The 16,145-nt window shown below is 40.7% G+C and overlaps 1 protein-coding gene across 1 annotated transcript in view; it reads left to right on the forward strand.

Annotated features, from left to right (window-relative positions):
• Positions 1-9,364, forward strand: part of COL9A1 (collagen type IX alpha 1 chain) — a gene marked incomplete at both ends in the record, with an annotated part of 58,407 nt that extends 49,043 nt beyond the window's left edge. Inside the window, 6 exons of the mRNA XM_082305974.1 lie at positions 274-306; positions 2,118-2,264; positions 2,714-2,768; positions 4,868-5,056; positions 7,872-7,949; positions 9,180-9,364. Coding sequence (XP_082162100.1) covers positions 274-306; positions 2,118-2,264; positions 2,714-2,768; positions 4,868-5,056; positions 7,872-7,949; positions 9,180-9,364 — 687 coding nt within the window. The remainder of the gene's footprint in view (positions 1-273; positions 307-2,117; positions 2,265-2,713; positions 2,769-4,867; positions 5,057-7,871; positions 7,950-9,179) is intronic.
• Positions 9,365-16,145: the final 6,781 nt, after the last annotated feature.

Here is a 16,145-nt window from a genome sequence, read left to right on the forward strand (position 1 = left end):
AGCAATACAAATGCAACTATAATAAACATGCTTTCTTAGTTGTACCTTACAGAAAAGTTTTTTAGAAAGGAATTTTTTAAAAAAAAAAATTTGAAAGTTAAGGTTTTTTTCAAATGAACTGTAATTCGAGGTGCAATTTTTGCATAAATCAACTAAATATGTGAGCTTTTTTGTTTTATAGTGGAAGAAAAAATCATGTCAAGTTTACTGCATTTGTAATGGCTATGATAATGGATACTCTCTTCTAATATATTTTGTCTTATTTTTGCTTAGGGTGATATGGGATTACCAGGAGCAAAGGGAGCTGTAAGTATAATGAATAGCACTGTTAAACAAATACAAAGATTCAGTAGATTAGATAGATGGTTTTCTGATTTAAGAAAGAAAATACAAATAATGAGCTGAGCTCTTTATCACAGTTAAATTGAATGAGTTCCAACAGCGTTTCTTCTCTTTAAATTTTGAATACGGTTAATATTAAAATGAATTAGCTTTGGAAAATAATTCACATCCTGAATTCTAAGCTCCATAAAAGAGAAGTATTATTCAACAACAGTGTTCTGGCCAACTAATTTTTTTTTTTTTTTTAAGGAAATGAATGCACTCTTTGTACAGTAGGTGTTGTATAGAAAGGAGGCCCAGTGCAGTGGCTGCGTGCAGCCTGTAATCTTTACGCTGTGAAAAAGCTGGCAGCAGGACTGTGATGTCTGTGAAAGCAGAAGTATTTATGGCCCAGATTCCTTTTTTTTTTTTTTTTTTTTAAGAAAGAACAAAATGATATCTTTGATGTGGAAGGTGAGCGGAGGCTTGTATGTCACATAAGAAAAAGAATGTGAGAGCTGAACACATTCTTTTATTTCGGGATCACTGAAGAGTGGGATTGTTAGAGCAGCTGACAGTTTGGGCTATGATACTAACATATCAACAGTTCTGCCTACAGGGAACAGAGGCTGAATGTAACAAAAAGAGCTGTGCTTGTGTTCTCAGTGGCCTGTGTGACTTTGCGGCTAAGCAAATGCAAGCTAGAGAGTCTTTACTGCTAATCAAAATCTTACAGGAAGGACATGAGGAAGAGACAGAGTAGAGGAGAACTCTGTAGTTTTGTCCCCCTAGATTTTTAAAGTCCTCTTCCCTTGATGAGAACCTAGAGTGCTTGTCATACTAGTGAGTACATACACAAAGATGAGTAATCCATCAGGAAACCTGATAACTCGCCAGACTGGGCAAGAAAGAAATGATGGCTTCCTGGTTGTATAGTCCACGAAGGGAATTTTGCTGTCTTCTTAATATAGTTGTCTTAATATATCTGTTGAAGTGTGTTCTTTGGGTTTTTTCCTGACAGAAGAAAATTAGCTGTCTGAGATGCAGCATAGATGGAACTGAAATGGCTCCATCCTGTGGATTTAACTGATACCACAGTTGAATAATTTGCCATGTTTTTGAGCATCTCTTTCAGCAGGTGTTGGTTTTTTTTTTTCCCCAGTAGATTTGGTAAGCCATAAGTATGTAGGATTTTTTTTTTTTCTGTTTGTTTTGGTTTGAGGGTTGGATTTTGTTGTGTTTGGGGAGTTTGTTTGGGTTTTGTTTGGTTTTTTTTCTTTGTTAGTACTACTATTGATTAATAGTAATACAGCAATGTGCATTGAAAGTAACTCGGAGGCACCTATTGACGTACTCTCTATGAAAGGGAATGAAAGGCATTTGGAACGAGCAGGGAGCTGGAATTTTTGTGACTTAAGGAGCACTTAATGTCTAGAAAAGTTGCATGAGACATGCACAAGGGCCAAAGTAGAAACCAAGTGTAGGAGATACGTTCTTTGACAAAAAATCCAATGTCTTGTGCATGTCACTATGGATGCCCATTTGCCTCTTTTCACAGAATATCTTTTTTTTTCCACTTCTCCCCTTTAAGGGAGGAGTACAGACCTCCTTTTAAGTTTATAAATCACACAACCACTGACTCCAGTCACTTATTTAAAAAGCAGCTGTTCAACACCTCTGCATCCCAGCGTTCATTGCTTTGCATTTCCAAATAGCTCCTGTCAGCATTTTGATATGTCAGAATGAGTCTAACTCTAGTATAGCAGTCTGTTGAAAATCTTCTCTTTCATTGTCAGGTTGGTAATCCTGGAGAGCCTGGTTCCCGTGGGCCTGAGGGAAGTCGGGGACTGCCTGGCATGGAAGGGCCACGAGGCTCACCTGGACCGCGAGGCTTGCAGGGTGAACAGGGTGCCCCAGGTCTGCCTGGCAGCCAAGGTCCAGCTGTAAGTACTGTTTTAACATGATTGGTATCTTTTGAACGCTGAGCTGTCACTCACACCACTCCTTTTCTTGCATCAGGAGCTATGTAGGCATGGAAAACCCAAGTGCCACAGCAGAGTTTGAAATACACTGTACCTCACAACACACATTTGTGCACCAGAGAACTCTTAAGGTGGTATACAGTTAGGTCCTTGGGTCCTCAGCTTTCCGTTCAGTTCCATTTTCTTACGCCCAGCCCACTGCTGTAGTGCACAAGTACCATGTGTGATACATGGGTGCATCACACATAATATCTACCTTGCTAGTCAAATTGACTTCAGCTGGAAGAGTTGCACTTGCAGGGACTGGAATATCTTTTATTGACCGGCCAGCATTTGTCACATCAGGCACACTTATAAAAGGTATTGTGATATCAACTGTTTTTTTAAACTAGTATTTTTTTTAATCCTAGGGAAAAGAACCAACTGATCAGCACATTAAGCAGGTCTGCATGAGAGTCATGCAAGGTAAATATGCTAAAAAGTATTTGGTGTTTCTTGTGCATTTAAATCAGCATAACCTACTGCTGTGGAGGCAACCAAGAATTTCCCACTCTTTGCCAGAACAAGCAGCGTGGCCTCAGCAGGGGGCCTGGCGGAAAATCTGCCCACATGTGAATGTGGACACAATATGAGAGAATATGAGAAAGAATTCCCTTATTTTATATATACTTTGCAGCCTCATTGAAATACCTGTTGATTCCACACTATTACTATAGTAACCAGGCGATAGACCAGAGTGTTTTTATGATATACATATATTTTGTGTAGAAATCACTTGCTATGTTTACATATATAAAAGTACACTGCTTCACTGAAAGCTTGTTTTGCCATTTGTACTCATACACAATTAGATTACAGCAAACAAACTGTGCAAAGTAGGTGAAAAAAAGGAGCAGCGTAGAGAGAGGCTTTCTGTAGATAACATACCGTAAAATGAAAGAAAGGGGCAGATGTTCAAAACCCTAATTATATTTGCTCAGTTCTTCTTGACACACACAGTTGGGTGCACGGGATTTATCGAGTTTAAAAATTTATGTTGCCCTGTAAGCACAAAAGAGACTTTTCAGTACTTGCTATTGAAGATGCCCTTGGGGATATTACGCCTTTGTAATGTTAAGAGTTTACCAGAATGAAATTGCTGCTCATGATTGAATGTAAAAATTATCAGTAGTCATCACTGTTCTTGATACTGCCCAACAGGGTATTTTTTTTTTTTTTTTTAAACTTTCTATAAGTAGGATAGAAAGGCCTTTTAAAGTGATCTCTTGAAAGACACAGTAATATTGAAGAGGATTATAGTGAATATTATAGTGAAATCAGATATGGTGCTTGAATTTATTCATAACCATCAGAATTAGCAGTGAAGAGAAGGATATGGGAAAAATCTAGATTATCTTCGTTGCACCCCTCTTGAGAGCCCCTATAATTTTCAATGCTGTCATGCTTAAAAAAAAAAAAAGACAGAAGAAGTTTAAAAAAAAAGAAAAAAGAAAAAAAGAAAAAAATCAGTCCAAGTGGGTCCCTGGAACCTTGTCAGCTTAAAGACAACTGTAACTGAAGTTCAGCTCCTGAGTAGGCTTTGCCTGCAGATTGCTATCTCCAGTCTTCTTCATGTATCTGCTAGCCATAGTTCCTGTTTTATTTCAGATCCTTTGCACCCCCTCATCTCCACACCCCCATCTTCTTCATTTTTCTTGGTTGCGGACACAAAATAACTAGTCTTGCCAAGTCATGCAAACTTTATAGCAAATGTCATATGGAGTTGTGTGTGGCTGTATCCAGAGAAAGTTATTTCTAAGGAATGCTTGGAAGATGCATTTGAAGTCTAGAATAGAAACTTTAAGCAAAGAAAGGACTGCTCGCATGCTGTTACAGCAGTGGCCTGAAAGGGGGATGAAGAAAAGGGAATAGCTAGCTTAGACCGGTCCAAGGAATGGCAAGCTGATCCTATGCCTAATGAAGAACAAAGCTCCTGCTGATTTACCTTAAGAAAAGATCAACATAAAATGTTTAATGATTTATCAAATTTGAGCTCACGAGCACCAATTTGAGGGGTTTCTTTCCTCTGAAAAAGAAGGCCTGCACTTACTTTGCAGGCCAAAGCAGATGACTGCCCTCATGCCTTTCAGCTGTTCCTTCTTGCAAAGATGGATCTTAATAAGGATTAACAAGTAGCAATGAAGAGAGATATTTGCTCTTTTAAGAGGAAGGAATTGCATGAGTAAGTTTCTTGCTAGACGGTTGAAATTTAAATGACATAGAAAACTATAAGACATTTCTAAATAAACGATATATATTTAAGTCATTTCAGCTTGCAAACATTAAATGTTTAAGATGTAGGCTTCAGCGTCACCAGCTTCACAGTGTGCCTAGGCGGTTTCCCTCTAGTAGTACTAAGATAATATATGTAACAAGCTTTATAACTAGCACTGTGCATAAGGAAGGTGCTGTACTGTCATCTGTCCGTTTCTGTAGCAGAGAATGCACCACCTTCTTCAGTGAACACGAGAATCTCTCCATTCAGATCCACTTACTGCTTAATTCTGTCCTCCTGTTCATTGCAGAACAACTAGCTCAGCTGGCAGCCAGTCTTAGGAGGCCAGAATTTGGTGCTCCAGGTCTTCCTGGCCGACCAGGGCCACCAGGTGCTCCAGGGCCTGCTGGCGAAAATGGCTTCCCAGGACAGCTTGGACCCCGTGGCTTGCCTGGCCTTAAAGGTCCCCCTGGTGAGATCGGTCGTAAAGGTCCTAAAGGTAAGAAGTTCTGTAACTGGCTTCAGTTGTTGACTGCTCTATTTTTTTGTGTTGGGTTTTGGGTTTTTGTTTTTTGGTTTTTTTTTATTTTTTCCTCCTTTGGATTACAGATTGTGGATGTACATTGTACACATGTAAAGTCCAGAGAGATCCTGAACTAGCAACCTAAGCTATTTCCTGTAACTGTTGCCTCGGTTGCCCCAGTGATTAAAGGGCACATTGGCCTGGCCTCAACGAGGCTTGTTTATAAATCCGTTTTTGCCATCAAGTCACTTATACAATATGAGAAAGGACAGACATCTGCCTCGAACTAGAAGTAAGCAGCTGAGTCGGATTCCTAATATTAATTTTCCCTCTCACGGGCTTTTGAGGTTTGTGTTTTTCATATGCTGAAAAGTTCCAGCAGTGATTCTCTCTTTCCTCCACTCAGTCTGGTTGTGGACCTCACTTCCGCCAGACTTCTGTGGTCCCAAAAGCTAACGTAAACAGTCAGATTCATTCGCTAATCTCTAGCCCGTTTTTCTAAGTCTATCCAGTTTCTCACTTCACAAGTGACTGATAACAATCATCTGCCTCTTTTATTTGGGTATAATACTTGAGCCATTTAACAGCATTGCACCATGTACCACAATCTATTGATTCTTTGGCAAGAACAAATCCATAATAAAATTGACTAACCTTAAACTTTACAAAAAACCTTTGATCTAAGTTAATCTCTTTTGTTCCTGACTGAGAGGGTTTATATACCTCCAAAGGATTATATAGTAGAATTTTCTGCAGTGTCTTATGACCACTATGTATGTATTAGTTTCTATTCAGCAGTGGTTTTGAGTTGTTTGCTTGAAGGAAGGTTTTATTTAAAAATTGCATTTCTGCACAAAGCTGGTCTGTCACTGAATTGGAGCATTTACTTTTGTCTCAAATTGTATTTGAAAGTAAAATTGGGAAAACCTTTGAGAGAAGGAATAGAATACAAACAAAGCAAACCTGAACAGCATTGTTGCTGGAGCTCTGTTGCTGTTTTCATTTAATGTAATGCCATCTGTATTTGCAGAAGCAACAAAAAATGGAGATACAAAGGTGATCTGATATGCTGAATTTGATTCATCACACAGCAGGCTGCACTGTGTTAATATTAAAAAAAAAAAAAATAAATCTACAGAGCATAAAAAAACCCCAAACAAGCAAGCAAAATGCTTTGTTTCCTATCATAATTGTCATCAAATTCCAAGTTAGCTTACAGTAAACCTTGAAATACAATTACAGATACGAGAGAAGTGGTGAATGCTCTCATGCAAGAGCTGTTATGATGGTACATGGCAGGCACCCTGAAAAAAAACCTCAGTGCTTCACTCTGAGTTCCTGGTAGTTACCGGAGTTCCTCAGAGGTCAGAGAGATGAACTGACTTTCCCCATCCATTTGGGGAGTTGTCTGGGATGGGAGTGAGAGGAAAAGGGTACCCAGGACACATGATAAAAGGGAAAAGGAGGAGGATGTTGAGAATGGTTTAGAACGGCATGGTAAAGAGGAGAGAGAAACACAAGAATATGTTACCACGAGATAGAACAGAAGATACAAAGGTACAGTGATTTTAACAGCGTCAATAACAGCAGAATCAAAAAGAGCTGGCTCGAGGAAAGCGGTTATAGTGACTTTAACGAGCAATCAGGGGTAGTGAGGGAGGGCAGAATCAGAAATAAGAAGTTGGAGAAGTTTGGGGTAACCAGCAGTAAACACTATTCCAAAGTGTTCAGTAGCTGGAAATAGCAGAATTATATAGGGGTAACCTGACATCAGTGCTTCCAGTAGCTGTGTTTACAAAGACAGGCTCAATCTCCATGTTGACCAGGCAGTCTGAAGGGTAGAGATACGATTCCTCCTCTAGTACCCTGCGTGCATCTTTTATTGAAACTTGGACTTTTGTACTGACTGACTCCTGCATTCCTTTACACACCTTCCTCGTTTCCTGCTGTGCCGTTTCTAGGCAAGCCCCAAACTTAACAGTCTACTGCAACTCTCCTCGCTGCAGTACAAGAAAGTATGGAAGTATAGAATAAAGCTCACTCAAACATTATTAGGCATGTACTTGTGACTTTTGACTTGCAGCAAAAAAAAATAAAATCAAGCGTTTACATAGGGTATTCACGAGTGGTAGATATATGTAGTTTTATGGAATGTATACAGTGAACAGAATTTGAACTTTACAACCAAAACAAGAAAAAAAGCTTCCTCTTATTACGATGCTTCTTGTTTGGAGCAACATATGAGTTTGAAGAAACGCTGGGCACCCACCAAAGAAAAGTCTCCATAATACCAGTATACGAGAACGAGGTCCTTTGTTTTACTTTTATGAATGTCTTATGTGGATGTCAACAGAATACTGTAATGTGTACAAGCCAGCTTCTCTTTTTTTCCCTGCACTAGCTGTCTCAAGGACCAGCACTTGGGAATTTTTACTTATTTGTGGAATTCACGTGGTCTTGCAAAAGCCATTTGCCAGTACCCTCAGTCTGTATTCCAAAATAGCCCGTGTGGTTCTGTGGGTTTGGTTTATTTCTGTTATGCAGGCTATGGCATATTTCATGTGGTACTTACTGTCCAGCCCCAGGCGTTGGTTTTTCCCTCCAACATGTCTGCTTCTGAGTAGAACTCAAATGGGGGGAAAAAAATCCAAACAAATCCCAAACCTCTACAAGGACATGTGTCAGGACTTCATTCAAAGATGCTAAGAACACATACAGCCACCTGAATTCTTTGCTTATTAGCCATCCACCTCTGAGAGGCTGTAACTAATATTTTGTGAATTTGCTTTAGGTGAACCAGGAGAAAGAGGAGAAAGAGGATTTCCAGGCAGAGGACCGAAAGGTTACCCTGGACCAAGAGGTCTTCCAGGTAAATATAACAAGGATGAGGGTAAAGAAGGAAAGGTGTAGTAAAAATTTATTCAGAACTGATACCTCAAGCTGCCTTGAAAAGATAAAAGGTGTCCATTAAGCAATAAGCTTCCAAATAACAGTACTTCATAATTTTTACTTTGTAGGTAATAATAGTCACAAATCAGAATTAAAAGCTCTTTTACTGAAGAGCTACCACCCCATTTATCTCAGTGGAGAAAGATTAAGAAAAATGTATACAAAGCAAATGTATACAAAAAAAAAAGAGGCAATCACATGTATATGTATGTGTGATTGCCTCTTTTTTAATATATTTATTTATATATAAAATAAAACAAAAAAAGGCCACAAACCCCAGATTATCTCACTGGCAGTCACAGCAGTCTTCAAAATCTCCATTCATCATTAGGGCATTCAAAATACAATTCTTTATTTTTGTGATTATTAATTGGAGTGTTATGTAATAGGGGTCCAGGACAGATTCTTGCTGATAAGTGCAGCACAAGTGGCCTCTAGTGGCCAGTGAATGAAAAGAAACACGTTCTTTCCATCGGTATCTCTGTACTATGTGTTTCTGTGTGTATACACAGGCAGAAACTGCCAAAATTTGTTCTCTTTGTAAAAGAAGGAAGAAAAAAAAAATTCAGTCGAGTATATACTCATACGTAGGACATCTGTGAAACTCGGAGTTGTCTTCTTTAGAAATTTATCATTGGAAGAGGCTTACTAAAATCACTATATTTCATCCCTTCATTGAAGATTTAGAAGTAAAAAGATACTTTAGTGCTCAGCAGTTCAACTCTATACATCTTTTTCCCCAACACATCTGAGCAAAGAATAAATATAAATTCTTGATGCGTCTCTTTCTGGAGCGCTAACATAACTCTGAAATAGGGAGTAGCACCTACACCTTCGTACGCATCGCCAACAGGACCGTCTGCAGTGCTGCAGTCAGTCCTACTGGGTAGCTTTTTACAGCAGCAGATCTGCCCCAGTATAACTGGAGGGGGTTGGGCCTGAAATTTCTTTGCTGTAGGTGTGTTAACACAGCCTGGTTGTCTGTCAGAGGAAAACTGTCCCTCTGAGTAGGCATCTCTCTGGGGAATCCACCGAGAGCAGTAAAAAGCCATCTTCATACAACTGTTAAGAACAGGATGTTCCGTAAAGCTACACGGATACTAAGCAAGTCACCTGCTGCCAATTTTTAGACCTGCATCCACTTTTCCAGGTGAACCAGGCAAACCCAGCTATGGCAGGGAAGGCCGTGATGGTGAACGAGGTCTCCCTGGGGTGGCCGGTCAGCCTGGGGTTCCTGGTCCTCCTGGCCCTCCCGGCCCTCCAGGGTACTGCGAGCCGTCGTCTTGCAGAATGCAGGCTGGACAGAGAGCTGGTAAGAACATGAAAGGGCCGTGAGTGGGCAACGCAAGTGCCACCAAGTGTCGCCATCAATTTACTTCTTGCACAGACAGCTGGGAAAAAATAAGGAATGAAGGAGAAATACAAACGAGGAAGAACCTTTCAACCAAGGTTTCAGTAAGGCATTTTTAACACAGTGGCTGTACATTCTTTCTAAAGGTGTACTTAGCAACACAAGCTGGAACAATGGTGCTTACAGAACTACACAGGTGATGCCTTCTGGCTCCTTCTCCTGTTGAAGGAAAAAAAAAGGCACTTGTCTCTTTTTATTTTTTTTAAATAAAGAGTTTCCGTGATTTCTCCTGCTCTCCTACTTAATTCTATGTGTGATATACAGTGAAATAACGTCTCCAGCCATCAAATAAAAAAGGAATGGTTTATTTACTTCAGTTGTCACTATTCCTTTATGCTTATAAAATAAATTCCAGAGCACTCCCCAGCAACTTGCATCACTTCATGCACAGTCATTTCATTGTACGTACGTGCTGCGCAGGATATGCTGAGCCTCCCTCAGCTCTTCCGTTCAATGGTAGGAACACAGCTGGGAGGCTGTTCCTCTGAAAACTGGCCACCCCAACACCTTTTACGCTGTAAATCTCTGCAAAGGTATGATCGCTGGGTTCTCATGAACAAGCCATGTGGAATAACCTCTTCATTTTCCACTCCAATTTGTGTTGCATTCTTAATTTTGTATGAAGCCTACTCCAGCTTGCCTCCTTCTACGTTAAATTAAAATAAAAGGCTAGAAGCCACTGTCAAGGGAATTTTAAGTCCCAGAAATATAAAAGTTTTATAGTAGAGATTACAGATTTTGAAGTAACATCTGTGGTTGTACAAAAAACCAAATAAATAATGTTTTAACCCCCTCTATGTTTTTGTATGTATGATTGCAGTCAATATCAACAAACAGAACAGCTAGAAGACGGCCATTAGGCATCCCAAGTTGCCTTTTTTAGATAAACTCAATTTTTAGAGGAAAATGCGCAATGTGGATATTTTGTTTCTCTCTGTACAAATGAAACTATTTGTGGTTTTGACTTTACCTTCTCTGAAGTGTATCTTCTCTCAAAGACGACAATGAAACCAGCCTATGATGTTTTCTTTTATTTCGCTATTAGTCATCCAAATTTGCAAATACGAACTTTGGCGCACTTGCTTTAAGCAGTGATTTTTTTTTTCTAGCCCTTCATTGTCTGTTTGTGTTCCAAATAGCGGACATGTGTGCCACGTGGGGATATAAAGAAATAACACGATCATTTGAGCGATGCATTTGCCCTGTAACGTATAAGACAACACTAAAGGGAAAGATACTGGTGTGATATATACTCTAAAAGGAATTATTGAAATAAAACCAACACATAAGCCTTCCCCCAAACAAACCCCTAGCTGCATCTAAGAGCCGCTTCTCTGGCACCTCATGTGTTGACAGAAAATGCCTAAATAGAGATCACTTGGGAGAAAACTGTCTGATAAAGCTGCCTACTAAAAGAAAATATATTTGCACATTTATTAGACTTCTGAGAACAAGTTAAATGGGCTTAATTTTGATAATTGCTTTGTGTGGGCCTGTGTGAACCTCATGAGGTTCAACAAGGCCAAGTGCAAGGTCCTGCACTGGGGTCGGGGCAATCCCCAGTATCAGTACAGGCTGGGGGATGGAGGGATTGCGAGCAGCCCTGAGGAGAAGGACTTGGGGGTACTGATAGATGAAAAGCTGGACATGAGCCGGCAATGTGTGCTTGCAGCCCAGAAAGCCAACCGTATCCTGGGCTGCATCCAAAGCAGCGTGGCCAGCAGGGCGAGGGAGGGGATTCTGCCCCTCTGCTCTGCTCTGGTGAGCCCCCACCTGCAGTGCTGCGTCCAGCTCTGGGGTCCTCAGCACAGGAAGGACATGGCCCTGTTGGAGCGGGTCCAGAGGAGGGCCACAAAAGTGATGAGAGGGCTGGAACAGCTCTGCTATGAGGACAGACTGAGAGAGCTGGGGTTGTTCAGCCTGGAGAAGAGAAGGCTGCGGGGAGACCTTGTTGTAGCCTTTCAGTAGTTAAAGGGGGCTTATAAGATGGGGACAGACTTTTTAGCAGGGCCAATAGCGATAGGACAAGGGGTGATGGTTTTAAACTAAACTAAAGGACGGTGGACTCAGACTAGATATAAGGAAGAAATTTTTTACCTTGACGGTGGTGAGACACTGGAACGGGTTGCCCAGAGAGGTGGTAGATGCCCCATCCCTGGAAACATTCAAGGCCAGGCTGGATGGGGCTCTGAGCAACCCGATCTAGTTGTAGATGTCCCAGCCCACTGCAGGGGGGGTGGACTAGATGGCCTTTAAAGGTCTCTTCCATCCCAAAGCATTCTGTGATTCTACATCCCTTGTGCAGCCCAGCATTTTAAATGATAAAATATAAAAGAGGTTGAATCTTTAGAAGTAAGTCTTTACCGCTGTCTGGTTCCACAGACGCAGCACCAGGTGAGATTTCAGGGAAAAGATGGGGGAAGAAAATGGGCATAAAGGCAGGTGCCATCCTTCCCAGGGACTCTGGGCAAAGCCTGCGACAGAACGGCCGTCCTGCCCCGCCAGCACGGCCAAACTCTCTCATAACCGACATCTCCTACTTTAATACTACAAGAAGTCATCTGAACAGATGAGTGCAAAGAATTCCATTCTTAAGAAGCAAATCCAGACAACTGCATACAATTGATTGGCTTGTTCACACATAAGGGTTCTCCCAAAAAATTTTAGAATTAGGTCAGTTTTTACTGATTTAGGGCATGGTCCTCAAAAGTGCTCCTTACGTAGCGCAACGAATAAAACGTTAGTGGTAATGACAAACTGTAGTTTCACCAGCAAACTTTTATTTTGACTATAAAGTGTGTAAAACTGTTAAAAAGAAAAAAAAACTGGTAACAGAATGAAAATATTATTTTCCATATGTAATGCATACACATAATGAATCAAAAGAAGCAAAAAAACCCAACATTTAAATACAAATGTGAAGTGCTTTAAAAAATAGAGTCTGAGAAATGCATCAGATTCCACAATGGAAAGAAACTCATGTAGGTGAGAAAACATTCATATGTAAAAACCAAATAAGAATTATTACAATCAAACAAATTCAATACTGAGGGTCAATTCAATGCAGAATCTATGTAAGTGGATAGCTTAAGATTGTGAGAGATTTTCTGACTTCAAGCTGACTCATGAGTTTTAACTTAAAATACAGAACTGAACAATAAATCCTCAGGCCCATCGTAAGACGGTATGGGACACACTGGTTATTCTAAGTATTTACCAAGTGCGAATCTTGTGCGAAAGCGGAAGAATTTTATCTGAAGAATGGTAGACCGTATCCCAAAAAATGCCAGGAACTGATTTTTAGTAACAGCAGATTCAAGTAAATAAAGATTTGGAAAATAAAGACAGGATTGTGAATTTAAAAGAAGGGCGTATCAACTATCGTGATACAGAAAAACCAGTGCTAGTTTAAATAAATATAGTTAGAAGGCGCGAAGCAAAGAGATGGAGGGGTTTCACCAGCCACTGACAGCGGGCGGCCCGTTCTAACCAGAGGCTCCTGGAGCCTCGGTGAAGTCCCACGTGAATCTTGTTCTCATCTCTTTCGGGTTCCACATTATAAAATGCTATGAGATTTTTTTGAACAAGAGAGTAATGATGAAAATCACTTTTACCCATCAGGATCTCTGCTGCCACTCCTAATTCTCGAGGTCTAACCACGCTGTGATAAATACATACTTTTGCTCCTCAATTACTTAAGTCTAGGCAGAAACCAAGAGAAAAATGTTTAACAACTGTCCTCAAAATGGTAACCAATTCATCACAATCCAATCTGGTATTTTAAAATGGTGACTGCAATGCTTTCCCTACTGGGCTACTAACAAGTATTAGTAACACTGCTGCTGAATGCTGCACTAATATATATGTATATGTGTGTGTGTGTGTGTGTGTTACACATACACAGTTTATACATGTGTATACATCTAAGAAGTTTTCTGCCACAGCCATCGCTGGGTTTGAGCGACCAGGTACAAACTGCTACCAAAAGCCCCCTGTGAATGTTTCAGAAAGGCTGAAGTGTCTGTCTAGCCGAAGGATGAGTGGTGGCTCCGGCGCGCAAGCTGGAGCACCCAGACGAGGCAAGAAAGCGAGGCTGGGGAGGATTCCGCCAGATTTTGCTTCCCTGAAGACCCAATTTTGATCGGAGTTTACAAACACGTATCTACAACTAAAATTTGCTCTTCCTTCGAAAAGGGAACGTGCCAACAGATGGTACTTTCAAGGTTACTTGAAAGACAGAGCGAACAAGAAACCGAGTCCCTTCGTTTCAGAGACAACGGTGTTGGTTCCTCCTCGCAGAGCCTAGCAGTTGTGCTCCGTGTACAAACACATGCTGCGTTTTTGCAAAGGTTTTTAAATTGCTTAGATAACTGGGCGAAATGTCTTTGCTTGACCTGCTCAGCGCTGCGTTCTTATTTGGCCACGTAGTTTCTGGTTCCTTTACACTTAAAATGCAGTCGCTGCATCTCCTCTGCTCACGGATCACAGGTAAAGAAGAAATGTCTTTATTCTGTGGGGCACGTTACTCCCATCTGATCTGTTACAGCTTCAATTTTGTTCCCCTCCCCTCAGTCTTTTGTTTTACTGTTCTGTTTTGCTTGCTGTGCATGCCTTCAAAAGGACAAGTAAAACTGTGGCAGCTTTAGACAACCTATGAAGCAAGCTTGCTGAAGCCGCTATGAAATTTGAAGAAAGAAAATCACGTTAGTGGTCAAAGTATTACCTAGCATCCTTGAAAATGCCACTCATTTGGGAGTTCTCTCTTTTTCTCCTGGGAGAGTTAGGCAGCAAGAGAACACTGAAAATACCTGAAGTTAAACGGTTCAGTCAATCAGTTTCTTGAATAAAAGTGATGATCTCATATTCAGACAGGAAAGTTATCTGCATCTGATTCAGAGATTCTATTAACTTCCATAATTTTTTTTTTATATCTATCTATCTATCTATCTACCTACCTACCTACCTATCCATTTATCCATCTATCCGTCTATCTCTGTATCTATACAAGGCCAAGGTTTTTCACTTTTTTTTCCCCCCAGCCTGTGGAGCCCTAAGTTTCACCAACCCGTAGGAAGGACAAACCTGGCCTCGGTGTGGTCAAAAGCCCGAATTCAGCCAGCCCGGGCTTGCAGCCCCGGCGCCGCACGCTCCCCGGGGCTCGCTGCCGTGGCTCTGCGCCTCTCCTTTCTCTCGTTCGCAGTTCCCTCTCATGGCTTGACACGGAAGGAAAAGTTGTCATTTCTGACAGAACCACACACAGAAAGTATGTGAAACGTTTCCATTTCCATCCAGAATCCTATTTCAGATGCAAATGGCCACATAATAATGTAAAAAGCAATTTTCTATCCACTTAACACATTTCCATTGAACCGAACCGTAAATACTGCAAACCAAAAGTATAATGAAAGGAGCGACCAGTCGGCACATACTGTGATTCATTCAGTGACAGCTGCATAGCATTCAGAAATTAAAAAAAATAATAAAATAAGGTATGTCATTGAAAATCCTTCAAATATATTGACTGGAGACAGAATATATTTACATTGAAACTTCAGTAAATAATTAAATGCATTCGTGTTTGTAGAACAGCAGACTCGGAGATAAAACTGCTAAAAGATGTGTAGACTACATTCTTTTTAGCTACAAACTTATTTTGGTCTAGAATCTGTAACGTTTGTCAGCAATTATAGTTGAAAACCACATTTCCTTAAGGTATCGTGAAGCTTGAGTTTTCCACTTAAACACCAACCAAGGCGAGGTCACGGTTAAACTTGTTCTCCATGGCCTACACCCACCTACGTGTATGCGGAGGGATTTAAACACCCATCCAGTACAACCTAGTTGTAGTGGACGGAACGGATTTCAAGGAGGATTTATATGACTCGGTACATCCAGGATCTAACAAAAACATGATAAACCGCCCCCCCAAACCAACATTGTTTTGATTCCTGAGGTACTTCTCATGCTCTAACTCCCTGCTCCCCTAGAGCCAACCATCATTACAGTGGACAGAAATGATGCCTGAAAGCGAGATGTCCCGCTACTGCATGTTCTTCTATAAAGTGTACATATAAAAAACACAAATAAAATCTAAGCAATATTACCTGAAAATAATTATCCAAGAAAGGCAGTATTTCCACAAATACTACCATGCAAAACTAAACGGACTTTAGGAAAAAAAAAAAAAAAAAAAAAGGTCAGGCTCAAGAACAAAATCCGAAACGCCGACTCTTGTGCTGTGAGTCTACGCAGCACCGGGTCGTTTCTTGCGCTGCTGAGCGAGTTCAGCCCGGGCTTTACCCTCTGTACGGAAAAGATGTTTTGAACTCCACCGTGTGGACAAAAGGAGGTATGTGGCAGCCTCAGAAAAGTTTCTTACCAAGTTTATTACTTTCCTTAGGCAAACTGAGTAGTTCTGTACATAGCTATTTGAAGAAAATCCCAACACGTTGTTAGCAGATGATAATGCAACTTGCCATAAAATATAATAGTCTGACCCTGAACTAGAACGAAGCTTAGAGAGCTTTTAAGAAAGGTTTAAAACATTTTGTTGAAGGTATTTCAGTTCAAAGTCCTGCTGCACGTAAACATTCCCAAATCAGAAAAATAGCTTGTGCTACTGGAAAAAATTATCCTCTGTGTTGAGTTCCTCGCAATGCGTACTGCAGCACAGAGTGCTCAAAACAGATACAAAATGGATAAAGC

Source organism: Platalea leucorodia (assembly GCF_965183815.1).
Source record: "Platalea leucorodia genome assembly, chromosome: 3".
Taxonomy (NCBI): domain Eukaryota; kingdom Metazoa; phylum Chordata; class Aves; order Pelecaniformes; family Threskiornithidae; genus Platalea; species Platalea leucorodia.